The 27,519-nt window shown below is 35.6% G+C and overlaps 2 protein-coding genes across 6 annotated transcripts; both read left to right on the top strand.

Annotated features, from left to right (window-relative positions):
• Window positions 1–154: 154 nt before the first annotated feature.
• On the top strand, window positions 155–13,087 carry LOC103714112 (methylthioribose kinase). Of its 4 annotated transcripts, XM_008801276.4 has the most exons (7): window positions 155–245; window positions 335–545; window positions 6,982–7,291; window positions 9,403–9,577; window positions 9,688–9,889; window positions 11,450–11,664; window positions 12,647–13,083. In XM_008801276.4, the coding sequence occupies exons 2-7, from the start codon at window positions 354–356 to the stop codon at window positions 12,819–12,821; spliced, it is 1,269 nt and encodes a 422-aa protein (XP_008799498.2). In that variant the 5' UTR covers window positions 155–245; window positions 335–353; the 3' UTR covers window positions 12,822–13,083. The 4 variants fall into 4 exon arrangements, with proteins under 4 accessions (XP_008799498.2, XP_038978423.1, XP_008799506.2 ...); XM_039122495.1 differs by lacking the exon at window positions 155–245 and having other exon boundaries at window positions 268–545; window positions 12,647–13,087; XM_008801284.4 differs by lacking the exon at window positions 155–245 and having other exon boundaries at window positions 324–541; window positions 12,647–13,086.
• Window positions 227–27,519, top strand: LOC103714136 (methylthioribose kinase-like). 2 transcript variants are annotated; one of them, XM_039122494.1, is made up of 7 exons: window positions 227–245; window positions 17,204–17,414; window positions 21,718–22,027; window positions 23,857–24,031; window positions 24,142–24,343; window positions 25,888–26,102; window positions 27,087–27,519. In XM_039122494.1, the coding sequence occupies exons 2-7, from the start codon at window positions 17,223–17,225 to the stop codon at window positions 27,259–27,261; spliced, it is 1,269 nt and encodes a 422-aa protein (XP_038978422.1). In that variant the 5' UTR covers window positions 227–245; window positions 17,204–17,222; the 3' UTR covers window positions 27,262–27,519. The 2 variants fall into 2 exon arrangements, with proteins under 2 accessions (XP_038978422.1, XP_026663231.2); XM_026807430.2 differs by lacking the exon at window positions 227–245 and having other exon boundaries at window positions 17,123–17,414.

Genomic DNA, 27,519 nt, shown 5'->3' with positions numbered 1-27,519 from the left:
CCGCGGGAGGGGGCTCGGGAGGGGGCGGGCCGTGGTCGGCGGCGGCCGATGCTGGCCGTTTTCTTCTTCATCTTCTTCTTCGGGGGGATGCGAGATCTGGAGGGGCGGGGGCATTTTCGGCATCTTTTTTTTTTTCCTAAATAAGAGGGGCTCAGGAACCGGGAATTACAGTTTTAGAAAGTTTCTGGACCAGATGTTTGAGATTTAGTCAACAAGGATTTTTTGTTACAGAAATAAAAAAGCCGGTTAGGTTCATTGAATCGGTTGTCGGCTATCCCTCTTCAAGACACCAGATCATTTCTTCTTCTTATTCTCAGCTTTCTGTCCTGTTTAGATTTGAAAAACCGAGAGCCATGGTGGTGGCGACAGATGGATTCAGGCCTCTGGACGAGAAATCCGTCGTGGATTACATCAAGGCGACGCCCACCCTCCGCGCCCAGCTGGGGAACCAGGTGGACGGCCTCGCCATCAAAGAAGTTGGCGACGGGAACCTCAACTTCGTCTACGTCGTCGTCGGCACTGCTGGATCCTTGGTCATCAAGCAAGTACTCTTCTTCGGTGCTTTCTTGGCTTGCTTATGGTCTTATTGCGCTGGTTCTTGGCTATTAGTCGATAAGATGCTTGCTTCGTGATTTGTTCGCGATCTTCTTCATGGTTCTGGCATCGCTTATGATTGGATTGGGGAAGCTTTTTTCTGGGGTTTTGTCCAATCTATCGGTGGATTTCAGATTTCAGTAGAAATGGTTTATGGATTTGTGATGCATGCATTGAACGACGTTTTTAGGTGTACGAGTTTCTCCTAATCAATTGGAAGGAGATGCGCGATGGTGTTTGAAGTGCAAACGCCTAGCTTCACCGTAGGATGTCGGAATACGATGGGTGCTGTGCTGTAGGCTGAACATTGTTGAGATTCATTGCTAAGTCCTAATATTCCTGTTTAGTTGGTCGTGACTTCAGGATTCTATTTCTAGTTTTTTCTACTTAGTTATTCAATTATTCTTATCCTTTAGTAGTGATTAAGTCTTATCAGTTTTTGAATTTGAGTAAGAATTAAACATCTTACCTATATGATACTCTATTTAAAGAGATCCGTGGCATGAGAAAAGAGAGAAGAAGAGAGTGAAAGTCCTTGTTCTTGGTGAGGAGTGAGAGAGAGCTTTTTTGTGTGGTTTAATTTCTTTAATTAAATATTTTTTATCTCTCCTAATTAATTTTCGGCTCTGTTTAGGGGAGCTTTTGGAGGGCCAAAAAGCACTTTCTGGCTCTTCAAAAGCACTTTTGGATGAAAAAAAATGTTTGGTCAAAATTTCGAAAAGCTGTTTTAGTTTTTTCAGAAAGCTAAAAATAGCTTTTGGAAAAAACACCATTTTGGAGCTTTCCGAAAAAGCTGTTTTGAGCTTTGTCAGAAAACTATTTTTTTGACCAAAATATCCTTAATAAAATATAACAATTACATACTTTGTCCCTTTATAAACCTAAAAATATGATGGAGCCCTAACAAAGAATCCTAGCCGTGGATCAGACTTCCTTCCTGCAAGAAAAGGTATTCTTGTATCCTATTATTGTATTATACTATAAATATAATATAATATTATATTATATCGTAACACATTGATATGTTATATGAAATAATTTAATATTATATTAAATTATTATACTATAGTATACAATGCTATATTACTATATTATAATAATATTATATTACATTACAATAATATTATACTATATTATATATTTATGTATTAATATATATTATATTTTATTATGCTTTGTTGTATAATACTATGTAATATCCATTATGGTAATTTTATCATACAAAAATACTTTCTCAGTTTGTTTACCAAATACATGTTAAAGTGTCACAACACTTCATAAATGTAGTTACCAAACAGCAAACAACTTTTTATAAAAGCTCTACTTCAGAAAGCTCTACTTCCAACAGTTCTACTTTCAAAAGCTCTACTGCCAACAGCTCCCCCAAACATGGCCTTCTTCCAATATCTCTTTTCTGTTTTTTATTTGGTATTTGTTCTATATCTTGGGCCAGCATGGTTGATCTACTTCGCATAGCATACCGTTCTATATGGAATCAAAGCCATAGGCTTGGAGATCAGTTATTCATATATTCGTAGTTCGGCATGGTTAAAGAGCTTCCAGTAATTCGCTGTGCGGTAGTGCAAGCGTGTGGACTCTTGTTTGGTGATTCAAGAGATGAATCATCGTGGCTGAAGCTACTACCATCTCTAGTATTGGGATCAAAAAATTATAACACCACCAGTTATGCATATTGGAAGGCCTGCATCAAATATTATTTGATCGGGCAAGATTTATAGGAGATTGTGAACGAAGCAGATACGATGAAGCCACCAGAAACTCATGACAATGCAGAAGCAAGAAAAAAGTGGGAGATCAAAGCTGAAAACGCTATGTATATTCTCAAGACTAATATAGATTAAGAAAATCATCAGCATATTTAAGATATAGAGGAGCTAAAAATAGTATGGAATATTCTTGCTGCTTTCCACTCGAAGTCTAATGAGGCTCGACTTCAATTTTTAGAGAATGAGATTGGTGTTCTCAAGCAGTGTAACTTTACAATCTCCCAATATTTTCTTAAAAAAAGAAATTGTTTGATGAGTTTGGTATGCTTGATTCAAACTTTTGTTATAATGAAAATAAATGGTTAGTTTGTGGTTTGAATAAGGAGTATAGTGCTTATATGCTTGCTTTTTCTAGATGGGCTCAACAATCTACATTAATAGAGTTAAAAAATATACTTGTTGATCAAGAAGCAATTAATACTCGGATGCGTGATTTGACTATATCCCCTCAAAAAGAAGAGGTCTTATTTTTTGGGAGTAAAAATAAAAATAAGAAGTAGAATAACAAATTTAAAAATTCAGAAAAAAGGCCAGCTGGAAAATTTGAGAAGGATAAAAATCTTAATCAGAAGAAAAATTATAAATTCAAGGAGAATTGTCATAGGTGTGAAAAATTTGGCAAAAAAATTCAAGATTGCAGAGTAAAGCTTAAACAATCTAATGTTGCATCCTCTACTTCAAAGCATAGGGGAGAGAAGAAAACTGGTAGTTGGGCTCTCACTACTAGTATTGTTGATTCCAATTGTCTTGATAGCCAACATGCATTTATTTCTACTTCCTGTCATATGTCATATATTGATTTTGCTCATAATTGGATTATTGATTCTGGGTGTTCTTATCATTTGACTGGTCATAGAGAGATATTTCATTCTCTATGTGATTATACTGGTTCTGTTGCTATTGCTACTACTGATTATTCACTTTATTCTATCAAAAATATTAGTGATTTATCTGTCATATCATCTACCGGTTCTTCTATTTTCATAAATAATATTTATTTTGTGCCTAGTGTGAAGAAAAATTTGATTTTTGTTTCACAAATCACTGACATAAGATGTTCTATTTTATTTGGACCTGACACTATGGAGATGGAGATTTATGTTAATGCTAAAGCTTCTGAAAAGCTTATTACTAAAGGCAGGAAAGTAAACAAGCTTTATGTCATGTTTGTCGGTAATGCTTATATTGACCAGACTCTTAAGCATGATACCGTTGATTTATAGCATGCTATATTGGCTCATATGAGTTATAACGACTTCAAAATTTAAATTAGGGGAAGCTTGATCAGTTAGATACTGGTTCAAGTTTTGAAGACTTGGAGCATAGCAAAATTGATCAGCCCGAGGATCAATCAAGTTTGGAAGAAAATTTGGAGCAGAAAGAGCTTAATCGGATGGATATTATATCAAGTTTAAAAAAGATCATAATTAAAGAATCAATTGATTCTAAAGTTGCTCATGAAGAGTCAAAGGATGCTCCAGTGATCCGTCTGTAAAGATTCATACCGAGGAATCAAATAGTGCAGAAGAGTCTTGTGTTGAAGCTATCCAAGATATGAATATTTCTTATGAAGATTTAGTCAGCCATGAGGTTGAAAATCTGACTAATTTTGAAGTATTTTCAGAGATCAAGTAGGAAGAAGCATGCTTAGTGGAGATGATTCATGTTATGCCTTGGTATTTGACAAGGTTTTTGGTATATCAATTAATTTTGAAGCTACTTCAAAGCATGGTTTGCCGAAACGAGCCGAACCGTCCCGTTCGGGTAGTACCGAGCCGATTCGGTGTGAAATTGGGCCAGTTCCCTTTCTTTTTTCGGTTTTGGTGGGCCTTCCCAATAATAATTGAAAGCTCTCCACCGGTTTCCGCCGCTTCTCCTTTCCAACAACTCAAAAATCATACCGATTTAGCAGTTCAGAAGAAAGATTCAAGCCTAAATGAGGCGTGCTTCCTCTCTTCTAGCTCATTCCTTCATTTTTTTGGAGGCTTGAAAAAATAGTTCGAAAATTGCAAAATAAGAAAAGATCGTGCCAAAATTTTTGATTAGAGTCAGAACTTCAGCGAGAGATCCGAGAGTCTTTATAATCCGACACATATTCCTTAGGGGATGAACATACAAGACTGCAACACGACTTGGTTAGAGGGGTGGGCTGATTTGCCTTCTGACTATGCTGATGATCTGGATATCTACGAGAGATATCACCACCTGACCCGATTTTAGATACCGGTATGTTTATTATATTTTAAATGTATGTAATTGATTGTATTATTTTATAATTTTTACATTATTACTTGATTTGAGAATATTTTATGTTGTTCCTTGTAGCATGCAACGTCTCACTAATCATTTTATTATTTGTATCATTTTAAAATAATAGAATGCATCATTTAGGTTAAACCAAGATCATAGAAACATCAAAAAATATTAAAAAAAAAAAAAAATCAAATTAGGCTTAAAATTATTAATTTTTTTTAAAAAATGATTACTAATTAAATATTATTGAAAACTCCAAAAAAATTTGGGTGTTCCAGTACGAAACCGGCACGCCCTACCTATACCGACTCACGGTACGGTGTCGAACCGGTACTGACCCGTACCGAGTACGAAACCGGCACGCCCTACCTATACCGACTCACGGTACGGTGCCGAACCGGTACTGACCTGTACCGGCCACCGACCGGTGCGGGTTTCGGTCCCGGTTCGGCGGAGCTTGCTCCAAAGTTTAAGTTGTTAGAAGACTATATGTATGAAGATTTGATTTGGCGTGTAGGAGCAAGCTATATGCAGATACTTCAAGCTGCTCAAGTGGAGGTGATGGTCGATGCTCACATTGATTGCAACTGGTAACATGATCACTTTCTATGGAATCTTGACATCGTGACTATAGAATCAATGCTAAAGAGAAGTGTTAGAGGACATCGTCAATTTCAATATATGCATAAAAAAGAACGAGCTATCAAAGGAGTTACTATTCGAGCTAATAAAGGAATTCTACTATTCAATTATTGGCTCGACAAGTTATTACATATTGTTGTTGCTGTAGCAATATTAGCAATGACTGCTCTGGCATTTTACGGCATTGACAAGTTCAATGTTGTTGGCATGGATTTCACAATGAGGAGTGTTAAGATTCATTGCCAAGTTCTAATTCTATAAGAATTTCTGTTTAGTTGGTCATTAGTTTTAATGACTTTAGGATTCTATTCCTACTTTTATTCTACTTAGTTATTTCTTCTATAATAGTTATTCTTATCCTTTAGTAGTGATCAAATCTTATCTTTTAGTGGATGTTGATTTTTGAATTTGAGTAGAAATCAAACATCCTACCCATATGATACTCTATTTAAAGGGACTTTTGGTGTCTCCTTTAGTGTGGCGCGAGAAAAGATAGAAAAGGAGAGAGAGTGAAAGTTGTCTTTCTTGGTGAGGAGTGAGAGAAAGCCTTTTTGTGTGGCTTATTTTTTTTAAATTAAATATTTTTTCTCTTCTAATTAGTTTTCTTCCGGTATCTCTTTTTTGTTTTTTGGATGGTATTTGTTCTTGCTCTTGGGCCGCACGGTCGATTTATTCCGCGTAGCGTGCCATTCTACAAACATATGGGTTAAGCTAAGCGGAATAGATTTTGCTATGAGTCTTGGCATATGGTTAGGTTAGATTTTATATAGAGATATGGATGAATTGGCTTGACTTGGAGGCGGAACTGAGGAAGATATATTCATAAAAAAAAATGTTTGGTCAGTAAATATTGTGAGATTGTAGAAGGAGGTGACAAATAGTAAATAATATATGAACAATAGCATGTGTGTGCATTTCCAGGGACCCGTGCGTGCACGCGTCTTTATGTGTGAATGTGTGGCTAATTGGCTCCAAAGTCCCATATTTTAGGGGTGTTCCTATACATGTGTAATTGTCCTACAATCTATTAAACTTTCATAATTAACATGCCCTGAGCATTTCCCTCAAAAACACGTGCCTTTAGGATTAGTAGCAAGCATGGAAGGGCCAGTTTTGATTGTGCAACCAATTATTATTTCTAAGCCCTTTACTTGAAGAGTACCTTTTTTTAATACTTAGCCACATTAGTTTGATATGCCATCTATGTGAAAAATCAGAGGCCGTTATATCTACTACCTAATCTCAACCAATCTTGGAAGACCCCCAATATATTTTCCCTTTGGGATTTGAGGTTTCCATGTATTATAAGACAAAAGAAAAAAAAAATCTAAAATCTTACGCATAATCTTTTTTCCATCCATATGCAAGCTATAGGAGATGCACAGGTGAGTAAGTAGGTTAAGCTTCTAAAACTCTTGATTTTTAAATGAGATTTGGTTTGGCTAGAGTGTTATAACATGCTTGAAGGCATGCCTTGACATTTGGCATGTGAAAAGCCTTTCACTTACTTGGTATCAGATATTTATACCATTCTTCAGTCAAAAAAAAGTTAAGAACTACTTCATATATGGAACAATTGTCGTTCTTGTCGATTACTGCATGGGCAATATTTGCTGTTCATCGTATAATACAAGAGTTGGCTTTTGCCTTCCTTTTCTCTGATGCTGCTTGAAGATTATCCCATCCTTTCTTCATGACAAACCAGGCTCTTCCATACATTCGCTGCATAGGTGAATCGTGGCCGATGACAAAGGAGCGCGCGTATTTTGAGACATTAGCATTACAAGAGCATGGCCGAGTGTGTCCAAATCATGTACCAGAAGTTTACCATTTTGACCGGCCTATGTCTTTGATTGCCATGCGCTACTTGAAGCCGCCACACATAATTTTGCGGAAAGGATTGATTGCTGGAATCGAATATCCCTTGCTTGCGCAACATATGTCAGACTACATGGCAAAGACACTTTTCTTCACATCCCTTCTTTATCATTCTACATCAGAGCATAAACGTGCAGGTGTGGCTTATATATAAAGCTTTTTGACAATGCTGATTAAAATGCATGAATTCTCTCATCATTTAGTTTACTTTTTTTTTCCTTTCTTGATCTTAACTTTAAAAATATTATATTTTGAAAGTCACAACTGTAAAACTGATGATGATAGCTATAATCTTGTAGATATCCTCCTAGTTTTTATATTAGTTATTAATTCTTTTTATTTAATACTTTCTGAAATTTGCTAGTTTCCTAAATTTTTGTGAAACAGTTAAGGCTTAAATTCTCAATTTTCTTTTGCATTCTTCTACTGCAATCTCACTGCTTCCTTTGGGTGAGCTACAAACTCATGCGTGTGCATTTTTTTTTGGTTTACAACAATGATAAAGATGAGAAGATGCATAACCTTGTGTTTATTCTGCAGTTGTACAGGATTCCTAATGTTACCCCAAAAGTAGAAGTCTTCAATTTCTTGATGTGTTGCGCACTTGGATATATGATGACCCTCCATGACACTTCGGATCAAACTCTGATCTCATCGCCACTAACTAAGCAAATTATCTTTTCTATAGGAAAATTATCATCTTTAAAATGATGTTTAGCGAAGGCTTTAAAGAATGATTGTAATTTTGGAGCAATTGATCCAGCTGATTGTTTATTATTTACCAAAGTAATGGAGTCCTACACTTTGTGGAGGTCTCTGAGGTAGTCTGGAAGGTTCCAGAAAACCACAGTATTTGTGAGATGGTGGAAGTTCTTTGGGAGGTTAGAGTTTCTAATTCCTGCGAAATATCTAGGCATTATATAGGTGCTGAACCTTATTTCTGCATGGTTCCTGTCCAGTGGTTTTTTCTGGATTTAAGGGCGTAAAATAAGAGTGTTACCCTTGTTTGTGAGCAAACAGAGTTTGGAAGTAATCCAATTGAAGGAATAACCTTTCCACTTATGTGTCTCTCTTAGTCTCTTGTGTTCTTCTTGGTGCTTGGATGTGTGGCTGTAGCATTGAAGCTGAAGTCTTGAAACTTGTCTCGAGGCGTAGAACAAAGGGTGTGCAAATAGTTCAAAAGTGGCTTGTGCTGAACAGACCTTGGCACTTGTGCTTGGAATAAGGTAATTTGCTAAGTTTGTTACAAACTGTGAATTCCACAGCACCGAGGGATCGCCACACTTCGACATCAATTACAGTGTTAACTTATCATATTTAATTTTCTCTTTTATAAAAAAATGGTTTATTCATAAAATTTGGTTAAAAACATTTTAACATGCGTCAAGTTAAACTTTCTTTACTTGCTAGCCTTCTAGATTTTACTTGAATTTTCAGTTCTTGCTCATCCTGTTGCTAGTATCTAATCTTGTTAATTACAGAGTTTCTCCCAAGGAACATTTTATAAAGTTTTTTACCCCTTAATATTCTAAGAGCTTATGCATATGTGTATACTGGTCTGAAGTGCAATGTGTATTTCCACTTCATGTTGAGTAGTACATCTTGGAAATTGGAGAGTCTTTATCAAGAAACACTGCTTCATATTTTCCACTTCTATCTTTAATTTTTTAGTTGTGCATTACTTTGTTATGCTTCCATATTTTATTCAGATTTTTTGCGATTTTGTTTTTCTTCCTGTTTGGTAGTGTGAATTCTCGTATACCAGAGAAGTCTTTACTTTTGAACATGTGCTAGCCCAACTACTTTGTAAGATTCTTACATATATGTAAACACTAAATATATGGTCTGCCGTACCGGTCCGGTACGGGCCGGTATGTATCGGTCCGGCCTGGGACTGGTACCGGATCAACGTGAAATCCGGTACCGGTAGCTTATTGTTGGAGAACCGGTACAGACCGGTACGGAACTGGTACGGACCGGTATGGAACCGGTACGTACCGGTCCGGGCCGCCACCGGTACGCCGACCGGTACCGGTACGGCGGACCTTGACTAAATGGATGTCTCTGCAGTTCATGTTGAATGCTATTTCTTACAAATAAGAGGTTTTTTTTCTCAAGAAGCATTGCTTGACATTTTCTGTCCATTTATAAAATTTAGTAGTTTCCTCTGTATCAAAAGTCTTAACAAGATTAAGTGTAGCATGCATATAATCATTTTGTTAACATGGCTTCTAAATGCATTTTGCAGTTGCGAAATTTTGTGGAAATATGGAGCTTTGTAGGCACACTGAGCGGGTTGTCTTTTCAGACCCATATAAGGTGGCTCAGTATAATCGCTGGACTTCTCCTTACCTTGATCGTGATGCTGAGGCAGTTCGAGATGATGATTCTTTAAAGATTGAAGTGGCTGAGTTGAAATCTAAGTAATCCCTGTCTTGCAAATGATGCTTTCTTTCTGAACACTACTATGTATATTTCTTTTGCATCATGCTGCATATGAAAAGTCATTTGAGACGTATTTTCCTTTGTGTAGGTTCTGTGAGAGGGCGCAAGCCCTAATCCATGGAGATCTCCATACTGGTTCTATCATGGTGACTAGCGATTCTACCCAGGTCATTGATCCAGAGTTTGCTTTTTATGGACCCATGGGGTTTGACTTAGGAGCCTTTTTAGGAAACCTAATATTGGCCTTCTTTGCACAAGACGGACATGCTGATAAAGGGAATGACCGTCAAGTATGTTTATCTCCCCCCCCCCCCCCCCCCCCCCCCTTCCTTCTCTCTCTCTCTCTCATCAGATACTATTCCTTTGTATTCATTTGTGTGCAGTAGGCATAATTCTTCAATTTAGTAGTAAGTAATCGAGGCATGAAATGTTTAAGTCCTCCATGTATCTCCATAATTAATCAATTTCCAGTGGCCAAACTAGTATTCTGAACTCAAGTTGATACAGAACAGTTTTTGAGAATGTCACATTGTTTGTGAATTCTTACTACATACACAAAAAAATATAAACGAACCTTCTTACTACAACCTTTTGTCATATTTCTATTTTTCATATTCCACTTATTTTTGAGAAATCCATTAAAAGGCATTAATTTTTATAATTTTTGATCGCCTTTTCCTTTGATATCATAGGTGTTGCATCATAGTTTTTATTACTAGTGAACAATTGACCTGTAGTCTTAAGCAAAAAAAAAAGAAGTTTTTGTTTGTAGTCTATAATACAGCTAGATATACTTTGATGTTATCAGTGAAATGATTAATTGAAGATCTAGTTCCAGTCTATAAACAGTGAAATGCTTAATTGCAGTCTATAATACAGCCTATGATAAGCTTAATTGCAATCTATTTGAAGATCTAATTGCAGTCTATAATACAGTGATGTTATCTGTGAAATGCTTAATTGCAGTACGTAATGCAGCTTGTTCTCAGCTTAAATTTTTGATTGCTTTTGTTTGCAGTCATGGTTTAGACACATGGACAAGGTCAAGTTTGTCAAACATGTAAAAAATACCGCTTAAGTGAAGAAAAGAGCAAGGAAGAAAGTAAAAGATGAATAAGGGAAACGAGAGATAAGGAGGCAGAAAGATAAGAGGTTCAAAATTGAAGGAAATATAGGAATAGAGAATGCAGATGCTAAGGAAAAACCCCGTTTTTAATGGTTGGGGAAGTGATTGATGGATTTCAATTAATATCATTTCCCTTGGAGTACTATATACACTCGAGTCCAGAGAATCATTCTTAATGACTGACTTGTAGGACCAACCTAGTATTTTACCAGGACTTATTAAGGACACCAACAGAGACTAGTGCTCTTCTATCCAAAAATGGATTGCTAACCAACCAAAATCTAAGGCTATTACTTGAAGAAGTATGAAAGTAGCTATGACTTGACAAAATTTCCCAATTTTCAATTAAGCTTGTATCCGCTAAAATCTTATGTGCAGTCAAGGGAAAGTGACACATATCATGGACTTCCCATGAGTAGACATCTCTTGACATATGACAACTAGAGATTGGACGTTTCTCCTTCTTTCAGCTAATGTTTGCAATTGCTGATCGACGAACTTTCCAGTTGTTGCATATGTCGTTCCTTTAAATTCCACATGAAAGTTGTTTCATGTACTTCATGATCACTTAATTATTGTTTCTCAATGTTGTCTTAAGATTGTAATAATGCATTGCTGGTGTTTTTACATTGTAGTTCATGCCCAGGCCAATTTGTCAATCTTTCTACTGACACTGGAACTATTTTTTTATTTTCTGATGAGCTGTATCTGTCTTATTTTGCAGGCATACAAACAGTGGATTTTGAGGACGACTGAAGAAACTTGGAATCTTTTTCAGAAGCAGTTCATTTCGCTCTGGGATGAACACAAGGATGGGAATGGTGAGGCATATCCTGTGTCTATATACAACAAGCCTGAACTTCAACTCCTTGCCCAGAAGAGGTACATGGCCAATTTATTCCATGATGCTCTTGGATTTGGTGCTGCTAAAATGATAAGGTAATCCTGCAGAAGTATATCTTGTTATGTTATTCATTTTATTCAACTTTAGAATTACTGAATTACTAATTCAAGCTTAAGGAAGCAAATTATTCTTGATGATTATGTTTCATAAAGAACAATTATGCAAATAATTTTAGACTTTATTCTGATACCCCTTCAACAACATCTTGACAAAAATTTCACTTGCTCTGCTTGCCAAAATAAAAAAAAATGAAAGTTTTAATATGTTGATTTTCAATACAAGTTTTATAATAGGAACTAGACATACTATTGACAATGTTAATAGGATTATACACATTAGCATATCCATGCTCAAGCTTTTATTTCTTCGGGTACCACTTCTATTTGCATGCACACTTGTTTGATGAGACATTCAGGCATTCCCTTTTGGATTAAACATTTGGAAGATTTATAACTTCATATTGGTTGAGACATCACGCATGGGTCTGCGTTTACTTTCTTAGTTTCACCACCATGTCCTTTTGTTTAAATGGTTGGTAATCTATTATACTATATAATTAGAATTCGATGGGGGGAGTTCTAGATGCTCTGCAGCTCCACATTTCCCAGGCATGTGCCCAAAGTTTCCAAGGCCATGTGAATTGCATGTGCCACTCTCTAGTTTATTATAATGAATACTCTTGCAAATAACCAGATAATTAAGGATTCTCTAATGATCATAATATTTTTAATAATGATTGAATAGTGGTAATCATACACTGGAAAGTGTAAACAGTTATTAAGTCTACATCATCTTCGTCCTTAGCAGAATTTACTATTATACCATAATGATGTTGAAAAGACAAAAAAGCAAAATAGGAGAACATACCCCGCCCCCCTCCCCCCTGCAACTATCTTTCATTTTTAATTCAGCTGATTTCATCTATATGTGCTGCACTCTTCTACTGGAAAAATTGATGCATCTCACACTTTGGTATTTCAATGTTTCTAACATTCACTTGAATTTCTTGGATTACAGGAGAATAGTGGGAGTAGCTCATGTTGAAGATTTTGAATCAATTGCTGATGCTAGCAAGCGAGCATATTGTGAGCGCCGTGCCCTTGACTTTGCTAAAATGCTTCTCAAGGAAAGATGCCGATTCCAAACTATCAATGAAGTCATTTCGGCAATCCAGGAGATTCCAGCATTCTAGGTCTTCCTACCGAGGAACATTGATGGTGAGAGTAATATTAAGCTGTGGTTTGAGAAGATGTTGATCCCTTTCCTCTCAATATATGCTTAAGGTGGATGCTTTACCACACTGTCAAAATATAGATATTAGTTGTTTGTAATCATAAAGTTGTGTCACACGCAGTTCCTATGGAATTCAGATGTGAGTGTTTGTGCAACGTGGATTTATCAAACCTGCATGTTTGGTTATGTACTTTCCTATATCCATTATACCTTAAACTTCTGTTGCAAATGCCTATTGGGCCATTGATGGTAGAGAAACCAAGAAACCAAGAACCTTCTTCGGTGCTATGACATGAAGCCTTCCTTTTATCAGGTGTCTTACAGCTGCCCGCTTGCTCCCTCTCATGAATGATCACTGTGCTCTGAACTTGATTTGTCATCACTCTTCAGTAATATCACAATAAATTGCTTTAATTTTGCCACACCTATACTCCCAAATATTTGATATGCCCTCAGCATTACTTTGCTTGCTTAATACCATTGTCATATATAATGCTAGATTCTGATATCTCACATCAGATGATGAAGGTAGATGGATGGTAGGATGAACTTGAACTGAACCACATTTTCCAAAACATTTGATCTGCCTGGAGCTCTATGTAAAACTCGGCAAACTTATTAAGACACAAGTTCATGTAACTAATTCTTTATCCAGAAAGTGACATTTATAAAACAGCATTTCACCATTGTGGCAAGGGCATCAGAGTCTGTAGAATTTGAACATCTCAGCATATCCTATTCTCAGGGGTCTGAGAAGATCTAGCATGCAGTCCTTTTAAACAGTCATGCTTAAAATTAAGCCAACTCCTCTAATTTTACCTCCTTTCTTTCTACCAATAATCTCCACATGAACATTTCTCACCCCCAAAAACATGAAACCGTCCCAAGTCGAGGTTCTTGAGCACCTGAATTACTCCCTTCGTGCCTCCCTTCTGCAGTACGGCAAATGATGCAGCTAGCTTCTCGCTATGACAACTTGAAGTAGCTTCCTTTCGAGCCTCATCAACATCATGGAGCCCACACTGTGTCATGTGGGCATACGCGATATCTCGTGGCAACCATCTCCCGCTAGCTTTTTTCTTTAATCCATCCTCTCTCTCTCTCATCATCCTCACACTTATTGCATCTTCCCACAAGCCAAATTAAGCAAAGAGATTTGAGACGAGAACATGTTTAGTCTCATCCCCAGGTTCAAGCTCTAAAATCCTAGTTGTGACATGAACTCCGAGCTCAAGCGGTTATGTGCATGCATGGCATGCGCCTAGAGTACTTTGCAGAGGCATAAACAAAAATTATGTTTCAACCCAGACAAGAAATTCCATCCCAAACAATAGCCTCCCCTCTCTTAATTATATTGGCCACCACGGTGCATGGGTCACACACTCACACTTCCGCACGCCATAAAGTACTGCTATACAATTCTCGATGGCTGTCATCAGACGGCCATCAAACAATATATACCGAATATGATATTATACATGCTTGTGGACTATCATATTTGATGGCCGTCTATCGTCGGATCACAGCCATCAAAAGCTGCACAAGTAAAACAATAGTAATCTAATCTCGCCGCTGCCATTCTCATATTTATAATTATATTCATAATAATTTATTTACACGATATCAAAATATAGATTTTATCATTTTCGAAAACTTTAAAAATTATAATATCAAACTATTCCCGCCTCTTTTCTTCCGATATTGGCGTTAGCTGGCTTCTCGATGACACCTGTCCATTTCATCGTTCATTGTGGCGGTGGTAAAACTTTTTTGCTTTTAAATAATTGTATCATGGTTTCACGCCGGCACGACGATTTCGGACCCTCTATCAGGATATCCACAAGAACAAGGACGACGGTTCTTATAACATTCACTGCATGCTTTAAAAAATTTCAGCCTTTATACTGGTTTAGGAGGGGATATGTTGTCTTGTGTCTCAATATTTTTATAATAAATATGGTCATTAATTAGCTATTGTTCCATTGTAATAGCGTGACAAAAACAATGGCTAATTAGCTATCATGCAACTTTGCACCGCTAATTTTTTTGGGGCTAAAATACCATTGCCTCCCATTACAAAGAGAAAAAAAATGAGGTCGTTAGATCATTATAATGGTTAAAAATGATTTTTTGGTACGGTCCATAATAATGGGATGCTAGATTTCTTTAATCATTGCTTTTCACTCTATTTCATTGAAAGCAGTCAAAAATATGATGATTTTGGATCGGTAATGCTAAGATATATTAATAATTGATATCTAAAAAATAATCATTATCGAAATAGTTGAAGTCATCAGATAAATAAGATAATGGCAATAACTTAATTTTTTCTATGGGTTCAAAAATATTTTTTTTATTTGGTCAATAATTAGTAAACTCATTTGATCAACAATGATTTTTTTATTATTATTCATTTTTTTTCAACTATAATGACGAATAAATACTGTTATAAACTATTCTTTTAAACATAGGTAATACAAATTTTGATGGACTTGGCGCATATTGACTATTATAACTATTACAATGATCAGTGACAATTTTGATGGGGATCCATTGTAATGGGATAAGGTAAATCAAATTTTGTTTTATTAGTAACTATGGGATTGATATGTGAGATTGAATTTCATAAAATATATTTTGATTTGGTGAAAAGACAAAGATAAAAAATAAATTTGATAGTTATATAATAGCCATAATATAGGTAAATGATAGATGATACTTTAATTCTCATATATATATATATATATATATGTATATATGTATGTATGGATGTATAATATATAATGTCTGAGGGAGAAGCTAAAAACTAAAATGATGGTCAATAAACTAGTTGGCTACTATTATAAATATTATTCTCTCTGCAATAAGTGGCGCTGTGAGAAAGATGCAAGTTGCGAGGAACATTATTAGCGCAAAATAACATTCTTAATAATTACAACCTGCAATTATGAGAAGCATAACAAAATAGCATCATTATTAAGATTCCTAAAATCTTAATATAGAATTATATTATAAATATCAGGCAAATCAAATGCCAGATCTTATCAAATATTATATATATACACACAAGAGATAAAATCAAGAATTACTAATATATGCTTTTTGAATGACTATATAAAAGCAAATAAAATGCATATTTTTTGAGGTGTTTGGTATAGAATAATTATCACAAGATTAAGGATAATGTGGATGGAAGTAATAAAATCATTATATTTAGTAGCACCACGATGATCCTACGTGGCAGTGATCTAAATGACCTCCTTCTCAAAGCACTATACAATCCAGTGATGGAATATTTGTCCTTGAGGTCGGAAATCCAAGACCACCCTAGGATAGTAATCTTGGGCTGAAATTTGAGGATAAAAATACCTCTTAAACAACAAAAAATTGATATATTAATATACTGCTAACATAATATCAATATTATATATATATGTTTGTATTTATGATATATTAAATTACAATATATTATTACTCATATTATATCATATTATTTTTCAATGATAATTTTTAATTATAGTAGAAATATATTATTGTACTTTATATTGTATAATAAAATTATTTAATATATTACTTATGTTGTGTTATTTTTCTAATCAAAATAAATATTAGTATTAAAAATAATATATTACAGGTATAAATAAGAATATTAATTTTATTTTAAAATTAATATATCTTCATAGGGTTAATAATTCATATGACTAATAAATATATTTTTATAGAATATATTAATAATTAATATATTAATAAATATATTAATATTTTATTATAATGTATATATAATTCATAAATATATTTTTATACAATATATCAGTGATTGTTTTGATACTATATGCCATTTTGAGAGATTTGAAAAAGCACTATCTCGTTGAAAGATTCTATACATTTGTCGTTATTGAATATTAAATATATTATCATGTTAATTTTATATCATCGATGATCAGATTATTCATGTTATGTTTTTCAAATAACTAACATGGAAAACACGTCAAAATCTAGCAGAATGGATAAGGAGGATATACATCAAGCCTATCCGCCTCCGGGTCAAGCGGGACGTCAACTGCGTAAGCTAGCCTCTCCACGTGCACTGTGGGCCCGCTAGGTGCAGGGGTTAAGGCGGGCGATTGACGGCTCTCCCACACGGTTCCGGTTTCCCGTTTCCCGGTTTGCTTTCCTGCCCACCCAAGCCCGCATCCGATTCTTCAGGAGCGGCAGGGGCCTCTTTATTCCTCTGTTATAAACCCCAGAGAATCGGAAGGGAAATAAAAACGGCTATACCTTTTCAGAACAGTAGATCATTTCTTCTTCTTCTTCTAATTCTCAGCTTTCTGTCCTGTTTAGATTTGAGAAACCGAGAGCCATGGTGGTGGCGACAGATGGATTCAGGCCTCTGGACGAGAAATCCCTCGTGGATTACATCAAGGCGACGCCGACCCTCTGCGCCCAGCTGGGGAACCAGGTGGACGGCCTCGCCGTCAAAGAAGTTGGCGACGGGAACCTCAACTTCGTCTACATCGTCATCGGCGCTGCTGGATCCTTGGTCATCAAGCAGGTATTCTTCTTCGGTGCTTTCTTGGCTTGCTTATGGTCTTATTGCGCTGGTTCTTGGCTATTAGTCGATAGGATGCTGGCTTCGTGATTTGTTTGCGATCTTCTACATAGTTCTGGCATCGCTTATGATTGGATTGGGGAAGCTTTTTTCTGGGGTTTTTGTCCAATCTATCGGTGGATTTCAGTAGAAATGGTTCATGGATCTTCATGTAGTTGTGATGCATGCATTGAACGACGTTTTTAGGTATGCTAGTCTCTCCTAATCAATTGGGCGATGGTGTTTGAGCTGAGTGCAAACGCTTAGCTTCATAGGATGTCGGAATAGAACATTATTTATATTCGTTGCTAAGTCATTCTAATCCTAGTTTTATTCTACTTAGTTATTAGTTCTAGAATAGTTATCCTTATTCTTTAGTAGTGATTAAGTTTTATCGGTTTTTGAATTTGAGTAAGAATTAAACATCCTACCCATATGATACTCTGACATGAAAAAAGAGAAAAGGAGAGAGTGAAAGTTGTCGTTCTTGGTGAGGAGTGAGAGATGGCGAGGAGTGAGAGAGAGCTTTTTTGTGCGGCTTAATTTCTTTAAGTAAATATTTTTTTCTCTTAATTAGTTTTCTTTCAACATCTCTTTTTTGTTTTTTGTTTGGTATTTGTTCTAGATCTTGGGCCGGCATAGTTGATCTATTTTGCATAGCGTGCCGTCTTACATGGTATCAAAGCTATAGGCTTGGAGATCGGTTATTCGTGTATTTGTAATTTGGCGTGGTTAAAGAGCTTCCAGTAATTCACCATGCGGCGGTGCAAGCGTGTGGACTCTTGTTTAGTGATTCAAGAAGTGAATTATTATGACTAAAGCCACTACCATCTCTAGCATTGGGATCAAAAGATTGAACAACACCAATTATGCATATTGGAAGGCCTGCATCAAATCTTATTTGATCGGGCAAGGTTTATAGGAGATTGTGAACGAGGCAGATATAGTGAAGCCATCATAAATTTCTAACAATGCAGAAACGAAAAAAAAGTGTGAGATCAAAACTTAAAATGCTATGTATATTCTAAGGACTAATATGGATTAAGAAAATCATCAGCATATTCAAGATATAGAGAAGCCAAAAATAGTATGGGATATTCTTACTGCTCTCCACTTGAAGTCAAATGAGGCTCAGCTTCAATTTTTATAGAACGAGATTGGTGTTCTGAAACAATGTAATCTTACAATCTCCTAATATTTTCTTAAAAGAAAGAAATTGTTTGATGAGTTTGGTATGCTTGATCCAAACTCTCGTTATGATGAAAATAAATAGCGTAGACTGTTAGTTCATGGTTTGAATAAGGAGTATAATACTTATATGCTTGCTTTTTATGGATGTGTTCAACAATCTACATTAGCAGAGTTAGAAAATATACTTGTTGATCAAGAAGCATTCAATATTCAGATGCGTGATTTGACTATATCCCATCAAAAAGAGGTGGTCTTATTTTTTAAAAGTAAAAAATAAAAAAAAAGTGGAATAACAAATTTAAAAATTCAGAAAAAAAGGCCAGTTGGAAAATTTTAGAAGGATAAAAATCCTAATCAGAAGAAAAATTATAAATTCAAGGAGAATTATCATAGATATGGAAAATTTGGCCAAAAAATTCAAGATTGCAGAGTGAAGCTCAAACAATCTAATATTGCATCCTCTACTTCAGAGCAGGGGGAGAGAAGAAAACTGGTAGTTGGTCTCTCACTACTAGTATTGTTGATTCCAATTGTCTTGATAGCCAGCATGCATGTATTTCTACTTCTTGTCATATGTCAGATATTGATTTTGCTCATGATTGGATTATTGATTCTGGGTGTTCTAATCATTTGACTAGTCATTGAGAGATATTTGATTCTTTGCATGATTATACTGGTTCTGATGCTATTGCTATTGCCAAATATTCACTTTATCCTATCAAAAATATTGGTGATTTATCTCTCATATCATCTACTGGTTCTTCTATTTTTATAAATAATATTTATTGTGCCTGGAGTGAAGAAAAATTTGATTTCTGTTTCACAATTCACGGACATAAGATTTTCTGTTTTGTTTGGACCTGACACTATGGAGATTTATGCTAATGTCAAAGCTTCTGAAAAGCTTATTACTCAAGGTAGGAAAATGAACAAGCTTTGTGTCATGTCTGCCAATAATTCTTATATTGACCAGATTCTTAAGCATACCATTGATTTATAGCATGCTATATTGGCTCATATGAGTTATAACAGACTTCAAAATTTAAGTCAGGGGAAGCTTAATCAATTAGATGCCGCTTCAAGTTTTAAAGACTTAGAGCATAGCAAAATTGATCAGCTCAAGGATCAATCAGGTTTGGAAGAAAATCTGGAGTAGAAAGAGCTTAATCGGCCGGATATTATATTAAAAGAGATCATAATTAAAGAATCAATTGATTCTGAAGTTGCTCAGGAAGAGTCAAAGGATGCTACATTTGATTTGTCTGTAAAAATTCATACTGAGAAATCAAATAACGCAAAAGAGTTTTGTGTTGAAGCTATCCAAAATATGGATATTTCTTATGGAGGTGATGGTCGATGCTCACATTAATTGCAACTGGCAATTAGATGTTCACATTCTATGGAATCTCGACATCGTACCGTAGAATCAATGCTGAAAAGAAGTGTTAGAGGACATTGTCGATTTCGACATATGCATTAAAAAGGACGAGCTAGCAAAGAAGTTATTATTCGAGCCAATGAAGGAGTTCTACTATTCAATTATTGGTTCGACAAGTTATTACATAATTGTTACTGTGGCAATATTGGCAATGACTGCTGTGGCATTTAACAACATTGACAAGTTCAATGTTGTTGGCATGGATTTCGTAATGAGGAGTGTTGAGATTCATTGCCAAGTCCTAATTCTATTAGAATTTCTGTTTAGTTGGTCATTAGTTTTAATGACTTTAGAATTCTATTTCTAGTTTTATTCTACTTAGTTATTCCTTTTAGAATAATTATCCTTATCCTTTAGTAGTGATCAAGTCTTCTCTTTTAGTGGGTGTTGGTTTTTGAATTTGAGTAGGAATCAAACATCCTACACATATGATACTCTATTTAAAGGGACTTTTGGTGTCTTCTTTAGTGTGGCATGAGAAAAGAGAGAAAAGAAGAGAGCGAAAGTTGTCTTTCTTGGTGAGGAGTGAGAGAGAGCCTTTTTGTGTGGCTTAATTTCTTTAATTAAATATTTTTTCTCTCTTCTAATTAGTTTTCTTCCAGCATCTCTTTTCTGTTTTTTGTATAGTGTTTGTTCTAGATCTTGGGCTGGCATGGTCAATTTATTCCGCATAGCTTGCCATTCTACAAACATATGGGTTAAGCTAAGCGGAATAGATTTTGCTATGAGTCTTGGCATATGGTTAGGTTAAATTTTATATAGAGATATAAAAAAATGTTTGGTCAGTATTGTGAGATTGTAGGTGGCAAATAGTAAATAATATATGAACAATAGCATGTGTGTGCATTTCCAGGGACCATGCATGCATGCGTCTTTGTGTGTGAATGTGTGGCTAACTGGCTCCCAAAGTCCCATATTTTAGGGGTGTTCCTATACATGTGTAATTGTCCTACAATCTATTAAACTTTCATAATTAACATGCCCTGAGCATTTCCCTCAAAAATATGTGCCTTTAGGATTAGCAGCAAGCATGGAAGGGCCAGTTTTGATTGTGCAACCAATTATTATTTCTGAGTCCTTTACTTGAAGAGTACCTTTTTTTTAATACTTAGCCACATTAGTTTGATATGCCATCTATGCGAAAAATCAGTGGCCGTTCTGTCTGCTACCTAATCTCAACCAATCTTGGAAGACCTCCAATATATTTTCCCTTTGGGACTTGAGGTATCCATGTATTATAAGACAAAAAGAAAAAAAAAAACAAAAATCTTACGCATAATCTTTTTTCCATCCATATGCAAGCTATAGGAGATGCACAGGTGAGTAAGTAGGTTAAGCTTCTAAAACTCTTGCTTTTTAAATGAGATTTGGTTTGGCTAGAGTGTTATAACATGCTTGAAGGCATGCCTTGACATTTGGCATGCGAAAATCCTCTCACTTACTTGGTATCAGATATTTATCCATTCTTCAGTCAAAAAAAAAGTTACGAACTACTTCATATATGGAACAATTGTTGTTCTTGTCGATTACTGCATGGGCAATATTTGCTGTTCATCGTATAATACAAGAGTTGGCTTTTGCCTTCCTTTTCTTGATGCTGCTTCAAGATTATCCCATCCTTTCTTCATGACAAACCAGGCTCTTCCATACATTCGCTGCATAGGTGAATCGTGGCCGATGACAAAGGAGCGCGCGTATTTTGAGACATTGGCATTACAAGAGCATGGCCGAGTGTGTCCAAATCATGTACCAGAAGTTTACCATTTTGACCGGCCTATGTCTTTGATTGCCATGCGCTACTTGAAGCCGCCACACATAATTTTGCGGAAAGGATTGATTGCTGGAATTGAATATCCCTTGCTTGCGCAACATATGTCAGACTACATGGCAAAGACACTTTTCTTCACATCCCTTCTTTATCATTCTACATCAGAGCATAAACGTGCAGGTGTGGCTTCTATGTAAAGCTTTTTGACAATGCTGATTAAAATGCATGAATTGTCTCATCATTTAGTTTACTTTTTTTTTTCCTTTCTTGATTTTAACTTTAAAAATATTATATTTTGAAAGTCACAACTGTAAGACTGATGATGATAGCTATAATCTTGTAGATATCCTCCTACATTTTATATTAGTTATTAATTCTTTTTATTTGATACTTTCTGAAATTTGCTAGTTTCCTAAATTTTTGTGAAACAGTTAAGGCTTAAATTCTCAAATTTCTTTTGCATTCTTCTACTGCAATCTCACTGCTTCCTTTGGGTGAGCTACAAACTCATAGTGTGCATTTTTTTTTTTTTGGTTTACAACAATGATAAAGATGAGAATATGCATAACTTTGTGTTTATTCTGCAGCTGTACAGGATTCCTAATGTTACCCCAAAAGTAGAAGTCTTCAATTTCTTGATGTGTTGCGCACTTGGATATATGATGACCCTCCATGACACTTCGGATCAAACTCGGATCTCATCGCCACTAACTAAGCAAATTATCTTTTCTATAGGAAAATTATCGTCTTTAAAATGATGTTTAGCAAAGGCTTTAAAGAATGATTGTAATTTTTGGAGCAATTGATCCAGCTGATTGTTTATTATTTACCAAAGTAATGGAGTCCTACACTTTGTGGAGGTCTCTGAGGTAGTCTGGAAGGTTCCAGAAAACGACAGTATTTGTGAGATGGTGGAAGTTCTTTGGGAGGTTAGAGTTTCTAATTCCTGCGAAATATCTAGGCATTATATAGGTGCTGAACCTTATTTCTGCATGGTTCCTGTCCAGTGGTTTTTTCTGGATTAAGGGCGTAAAATAAGAGTGTCACCCTTGTTTGTGAGCAAACAGAGTTTGGAAGTAATCCAATTGAAGGAATAACCTTTCCACTTATGTCTCTCTCTTAGTCTCTTGTGTTCTTCTTGGTGCTTGGATGTGTGGCTGTAGCATTGAAGCTGAAGTCTTGAAACTTGTCTTAGGGCGTAGAACAAAGGGTGTGCAAAAAGTTCAAAAGTGGCTTGTGCTTAACAGACCTTGGCACTTGTGCTTGGAATAAGGTAATTTGCTAAGTTTGTTACAAACTGTGAATCCCACAACACTGATGGATCGACACACTTCGACATCAATTACAGTGTTAAAAATGTTCTATTCATAAAATTTGGTTAAAAACGTTTTAACATGCGTCAAGTTAAACTTTCTTTACTTGTTAGCCTTATAGATTTTACTTGAACTTTCAGTTCTCGCTCATCCTCTTGCTAGTATCTATTCTTATTAATTATAGACTTTCTCCCAAGGAACATTTTATAAAGTTTTTTGCCCCTTAATATTCTAAGAACTTATGCATATGTGTATACTGGTCTGAAGTGCAATGTATATTTCCACTTCATGTTGAGTAGTACATGTTGGAAATTGGAGAGTCTTTATCAAGAAGCACTGCTTCATATTTTCCACCTTTCAATGTTTTAGTTGTGTGTTACTTTGTTATGCTTCCATATTTTATTCAGATTTTTTGCGATTTTGTTTTTCTTCCTGTTTGGTAGTGTGAAACATGTGCTAGCCCTACTACTTTGTTAGATTCTTACATATATGTAAATACTAAATGGATGTCTCTGCAGTTCATGCTGAATGCTATTTCTTGCAAATAAGAGGTTTTTTTCTCAAGAAGCATTGCTTGACATTTTCTGTACCATTTATAAAATTTAGTAGTTTCCTCTGTATCAAAAGTCTTAACAAGATTAAGTGTAGCATGCATATAATCATTTTGTTAACATGGCTTCTAAATGCATTTTGCAGTTGCGGAATTTTGTGGAAATGTGGAGCTTTGTAGGCTCACTGAGCAGGTTGTCTTTTCAGACCCATATAAGGTGTCTCAGTATAATCGTTGGACTTCTCCTTACCTTGATCGTGATGCTGAGGCAGTTCGAGATGATGATTGTTTAAAGATTGAAGTGGCTGAGTTGAAATCTAAGTAATCCCTGTCTTGCTAATGATGCTTTCTTTCTGAACACTACTATGTATATTTCGTTTGCATCATGCTGCATATGAAAAGTCATTTGAGACGTATTTTCCTTTGTGTAGGTTCTGTGAGAGGGCGCAAGCCCTAATCCATGGAGATCTCCATACTGGTTCTATCATGGTGACTAGCGATTCTACCCAGGTCATTGATCCAGAGTTTGCTTTTTATGGACCCATGGGGTTTGACTTAGGAGCCTTTTTAGGAAACCTAATATTGGCCTTCTTTGCACAAGACGGACATGCTGATAAAGGGAATGACCGTCAAGTATGTTTATCTTCCCCCCCCCTTCCTTCTCTCTCTCTGTCTCATCAGATACTATTCCTTTGTATTCATTTGTGTGCAGTAGGCATAATTCTTCAATTTAGTAGTAAGTAATCGAGGCATGAAATGTTTAAGTCCTCCATGTATCTCCATAATTAATCAATTTCCAGTGGCCAAACTAGTATTCTGAACTCAAGTTGATACAGAACAGTTTTTGAGAATGTCACATTGTTTGTGAATTCTTACTACATACACAAAAAAATATAAACGAACCTTCTTACTACAACCTTTTGTCATATTTCTATTTTTCATATTCCACTTATTTTTGAGAAATCCATTAAAAGGCATTAATTTTTATAATTTTTGATCGCCTTTTCCTTTGATATCATAGGTGTTGCATTATAGTTTTTATTACTAATGAACAATTGACCTGTAGTCTTAAGCAAAAAAAAAAAAGTTTTGTTTGTAGTCTATAATACAGCTAGATATACTTTGATGTTATCAGTGAAATGATTAATTGAAGATCTAGTTCCAGTCTATAAACAGTGAAATGCTTAATTGCAGTCTATAATACAGCCTATGATAAGCTTAATTGCAATCTATTTGAAGATCTAATTGCAGTCTATAATACAATGATGTTATCTGTGAAATGCTTAATTGCAGTACGTAATGCAGCTTGTTCTCAGCTTAAATTTTTGATTGCTTTTGTTTGCAGTCATGGTTTAGACACGTGGACAAGGTCAAGTTTGTCAAACATGTAAAAAATACCGCTTAAGTGAAGAAAAGAGCAAGGAAGAAAGTAAAAGATGAATAAGGGAAACGAGAGATAAGGAGGCAGAAGGATAAGAGGTTCAAAATTGAAGGAAATATAGGAATAGAGAATGCAGGTGCTAAGGAAAAACCCCGTTTTTAATGGTTGGGGAAGTGATTGATGGATTTCAATTAATATCATTTCCCTTGGAGTACTATATACACTCGAGTCCAGAGAATCATTCTTAATGACTGACTTGTAGGACCAACCTAGTATTTTACCAGGACTTATTAAGGACACCAACAGAGACTAGTGCTCTTCTATCCAAAAATGGATTGCTAACCAACCAAAATCTAAGGCTATTACTTGAAGAAGTATGAAAGTAGCTATGACTTGACAAAATTTCCCAATTTTCAATTAAGCTTGTATCCGCTAAAATCTTATGTGCAGTCAAGGGAAAGTGACACATATCATGGACTTCCCATGAGTAGACATCTCTTGACATATGACAACTAGAGATTGGACGTTTCTCCTTCTTTCAGCTAATGTTTGCAATTGCTGATCGACGAACTTTCCAGTTGTTGCATATATTGTTCCTTTAAATTCCACATGAAAGTTGTTTCATGTACTTCATGATCACTTGATTATTGTTTCTCATTGTTGTCTTAAGATTGTAATAATGCATTGCTGGTGTTTTTACATTGTAGTTCATGCCCAGGCCAATTTGTCAATCTTTCTACTGACACTGGAACTATTTTTTTATTTTCTGATGAGCTGTATCTGTCTTATTTTGCAGGCATACAAACAGTGGATTTTGAGGACGACTGAAGAAACTTGGAATCTTTTTCAGAAGCAGTTCATTTCGCTCTGGGATGAACACAAGGATGGGAATGGTGAGGCATATCCTGTGTCTATATACAACAAGCCTGAACTTCAACTCCTTGCCCAGAAGAGGTACATGGCCAATTTATTCCATGATGCTCTTGGATTTGGTGCTGCTAAAATGATAAGGTAATCCTGCAGAAGTATATCTTGTTATGTTATTCATTTTATTCAACTTTAGAATTACTGAATTACTAATTCAAGCTTAAGGAAGCAAATTATTCTTGATGATTATGTTTCATAAAGAACAATTATGCAAATAATGTTAAGACTTTATTCTGATACCCCTTCAACAATATCTTGGCAAAAATTTCACGTGCTCTGCTTGCCAAAGTAAAAAAAAAAATGAGAGTTTTAATATGTTGATTTTCAATACAAGTTTTATAATAGGAACTAGACATACTATTGACAATGTTAATAGGATTATACACATTAGCATATCCATGCTCAAGCTTTTATTTCTTCGGGTACCACTTCTATTTGCATGCACGCTTGTTTGATGAGACATTCAGGCATTCCCTTTTGGATTAAACATTTGGAAGATTTATAACTTCATATTGGTTGAGACATCACGCATGGGTCTGCGTTTACTTTCTTAGTTTCACCACCATGTCCTTTTGTTTAAATGGTTGGTAATCTATTATACTATATAATTAGAATTCGATGGGGGGAGTTCTAGATGCTCTGCAGCTCCACATTTCCCAGGCATGTGCCCAAAGTTTCCAAGGCCATGTGAATTGCATGTGCCACACTCTAGTTTATTATAATGAATACTCTTGCAAATAACCAGATAATTAAGGATTCTCTAATGATCATAATATTTTTAATAATGATTGAATAGTGGTAATCATACACTGGAAAGTGTAAACAGTTATCAAGTCTACATCATCTACATCCTTAGCAGAATTTACTATTATACCATAATGATGTTGAAAAGACAAAAAAGCAAAATAGGAGAACATCCACCGGCCCCCCTCCCCCCGCAACTATCTTTCATATTTAATTCAGCTGATTTCATCTATATGTGCTGCACTCTTCTACTGGAAAAAATGATGCATCTCACACATGGTATTTCAATGTTTCTAACATTCACTTGAATTTCTTGGATTACAGGAGAATAGTGGGAGTAGCTCATGTTGAAGATTTTGAATCAATTGCTGATGCTAGCAAGCGAGCATATTGTGAGCGCCGTGCCCTTGACTTTGCTAAAATGCTTCTCAAGGAAAGACGCCGATTCCAAACTATCAATGAAGTCATTTCGGCAATCCAGGAGATTCCAGCATTCTAGGTCTTCCTACCGAGGAACATTGATGGTGAGAGTAATGTTAAGCTGTGGTTTGAGAAGATGTTGCTACCTTTCCTCTCAATATATGCTTAAGGTGGATGCTTTACCACACTGTCAAAATATAGATATTAGTTGTTTGTAATCATAAAGTTGTGTCAAACGCAGTTCCTATGGAATTCAGATGTGAGTAGTTTGTGCAACGTGGATTTATAAAACCTGCATGTTTGGTTATGTACTTTCCTATATCCATTATACCTTAAA

The sequence above is a fragment of the Phoenix dactylifera genome, unplaced genomic scaffold (assembly GCF_009389715.1).
Source record: "Phoenix dactylifera cultivar Barhee BC4 unplaced genomic scaffold, palm_55x_up_171113_PBpolish2nd_filt_p 001547F, whole genome shotgun sequence".
NCBI lineage: Eukaryota > Viridiplantae > Streptophyta > Magnoliopsida > Arecales > Arecaceae > Phoenix > Phoenix dactylifera.
This window is presented reverse-complemented; position numbering and strand designations above follow the sequence as displayed.

What these genes read in the sequence shown, in the direction of transcription:
- LOC103714112 (XM_039122495.1), top strand. Translation starts at nt 354, where the DNA reads ATGGTGGTGGCGACAGATGGATTCAGGCCTCTGGACGAGAAATCCGTC. An exon ending in GATCCTTGGTCATCAAGCAA is followed by an intron (nt 546 to 6,981) that starts GTACTCTTCTTC and finishes ATGACAAACCAG; the next exon opens with GCTCTTCCATACATTCGCTG. An exon ending in ATCAGAGCATAAACGTGCAG is followed by an intron (nt 7,292 to 9,402) that starts GTGTGGCTTATA and finishes TGCATTTTGCAG; the next exon opens with TTGCGAAATTTTGTGGAAAT.
- LOC103714136 (XM_039122494.1), top strand. Translation starts at nt 17,223, where the DNA reads ATGGTGGTGGCGACAGATGGATTCAGGCCTCTGGACGAGAAATCCCTC. An exon ending in ATAAAGGGAATGACCGTCAA is followed by an intron (nt 24,344 to 25,887) that starts GTATGTTTATCT and finishes CTTATTTTGCAG; the next exon opens with GCATACAAACAGTGGATTTT. An exon ending in GGTGCTGCTAAAATGATAAG is followed by an intron (nt 26,103 to 27,086) that starts GTAATCCTGCAG and finishes CTTGGATTACAG; the next exon opens with GAGAATAGTGGGAGTAGCTC.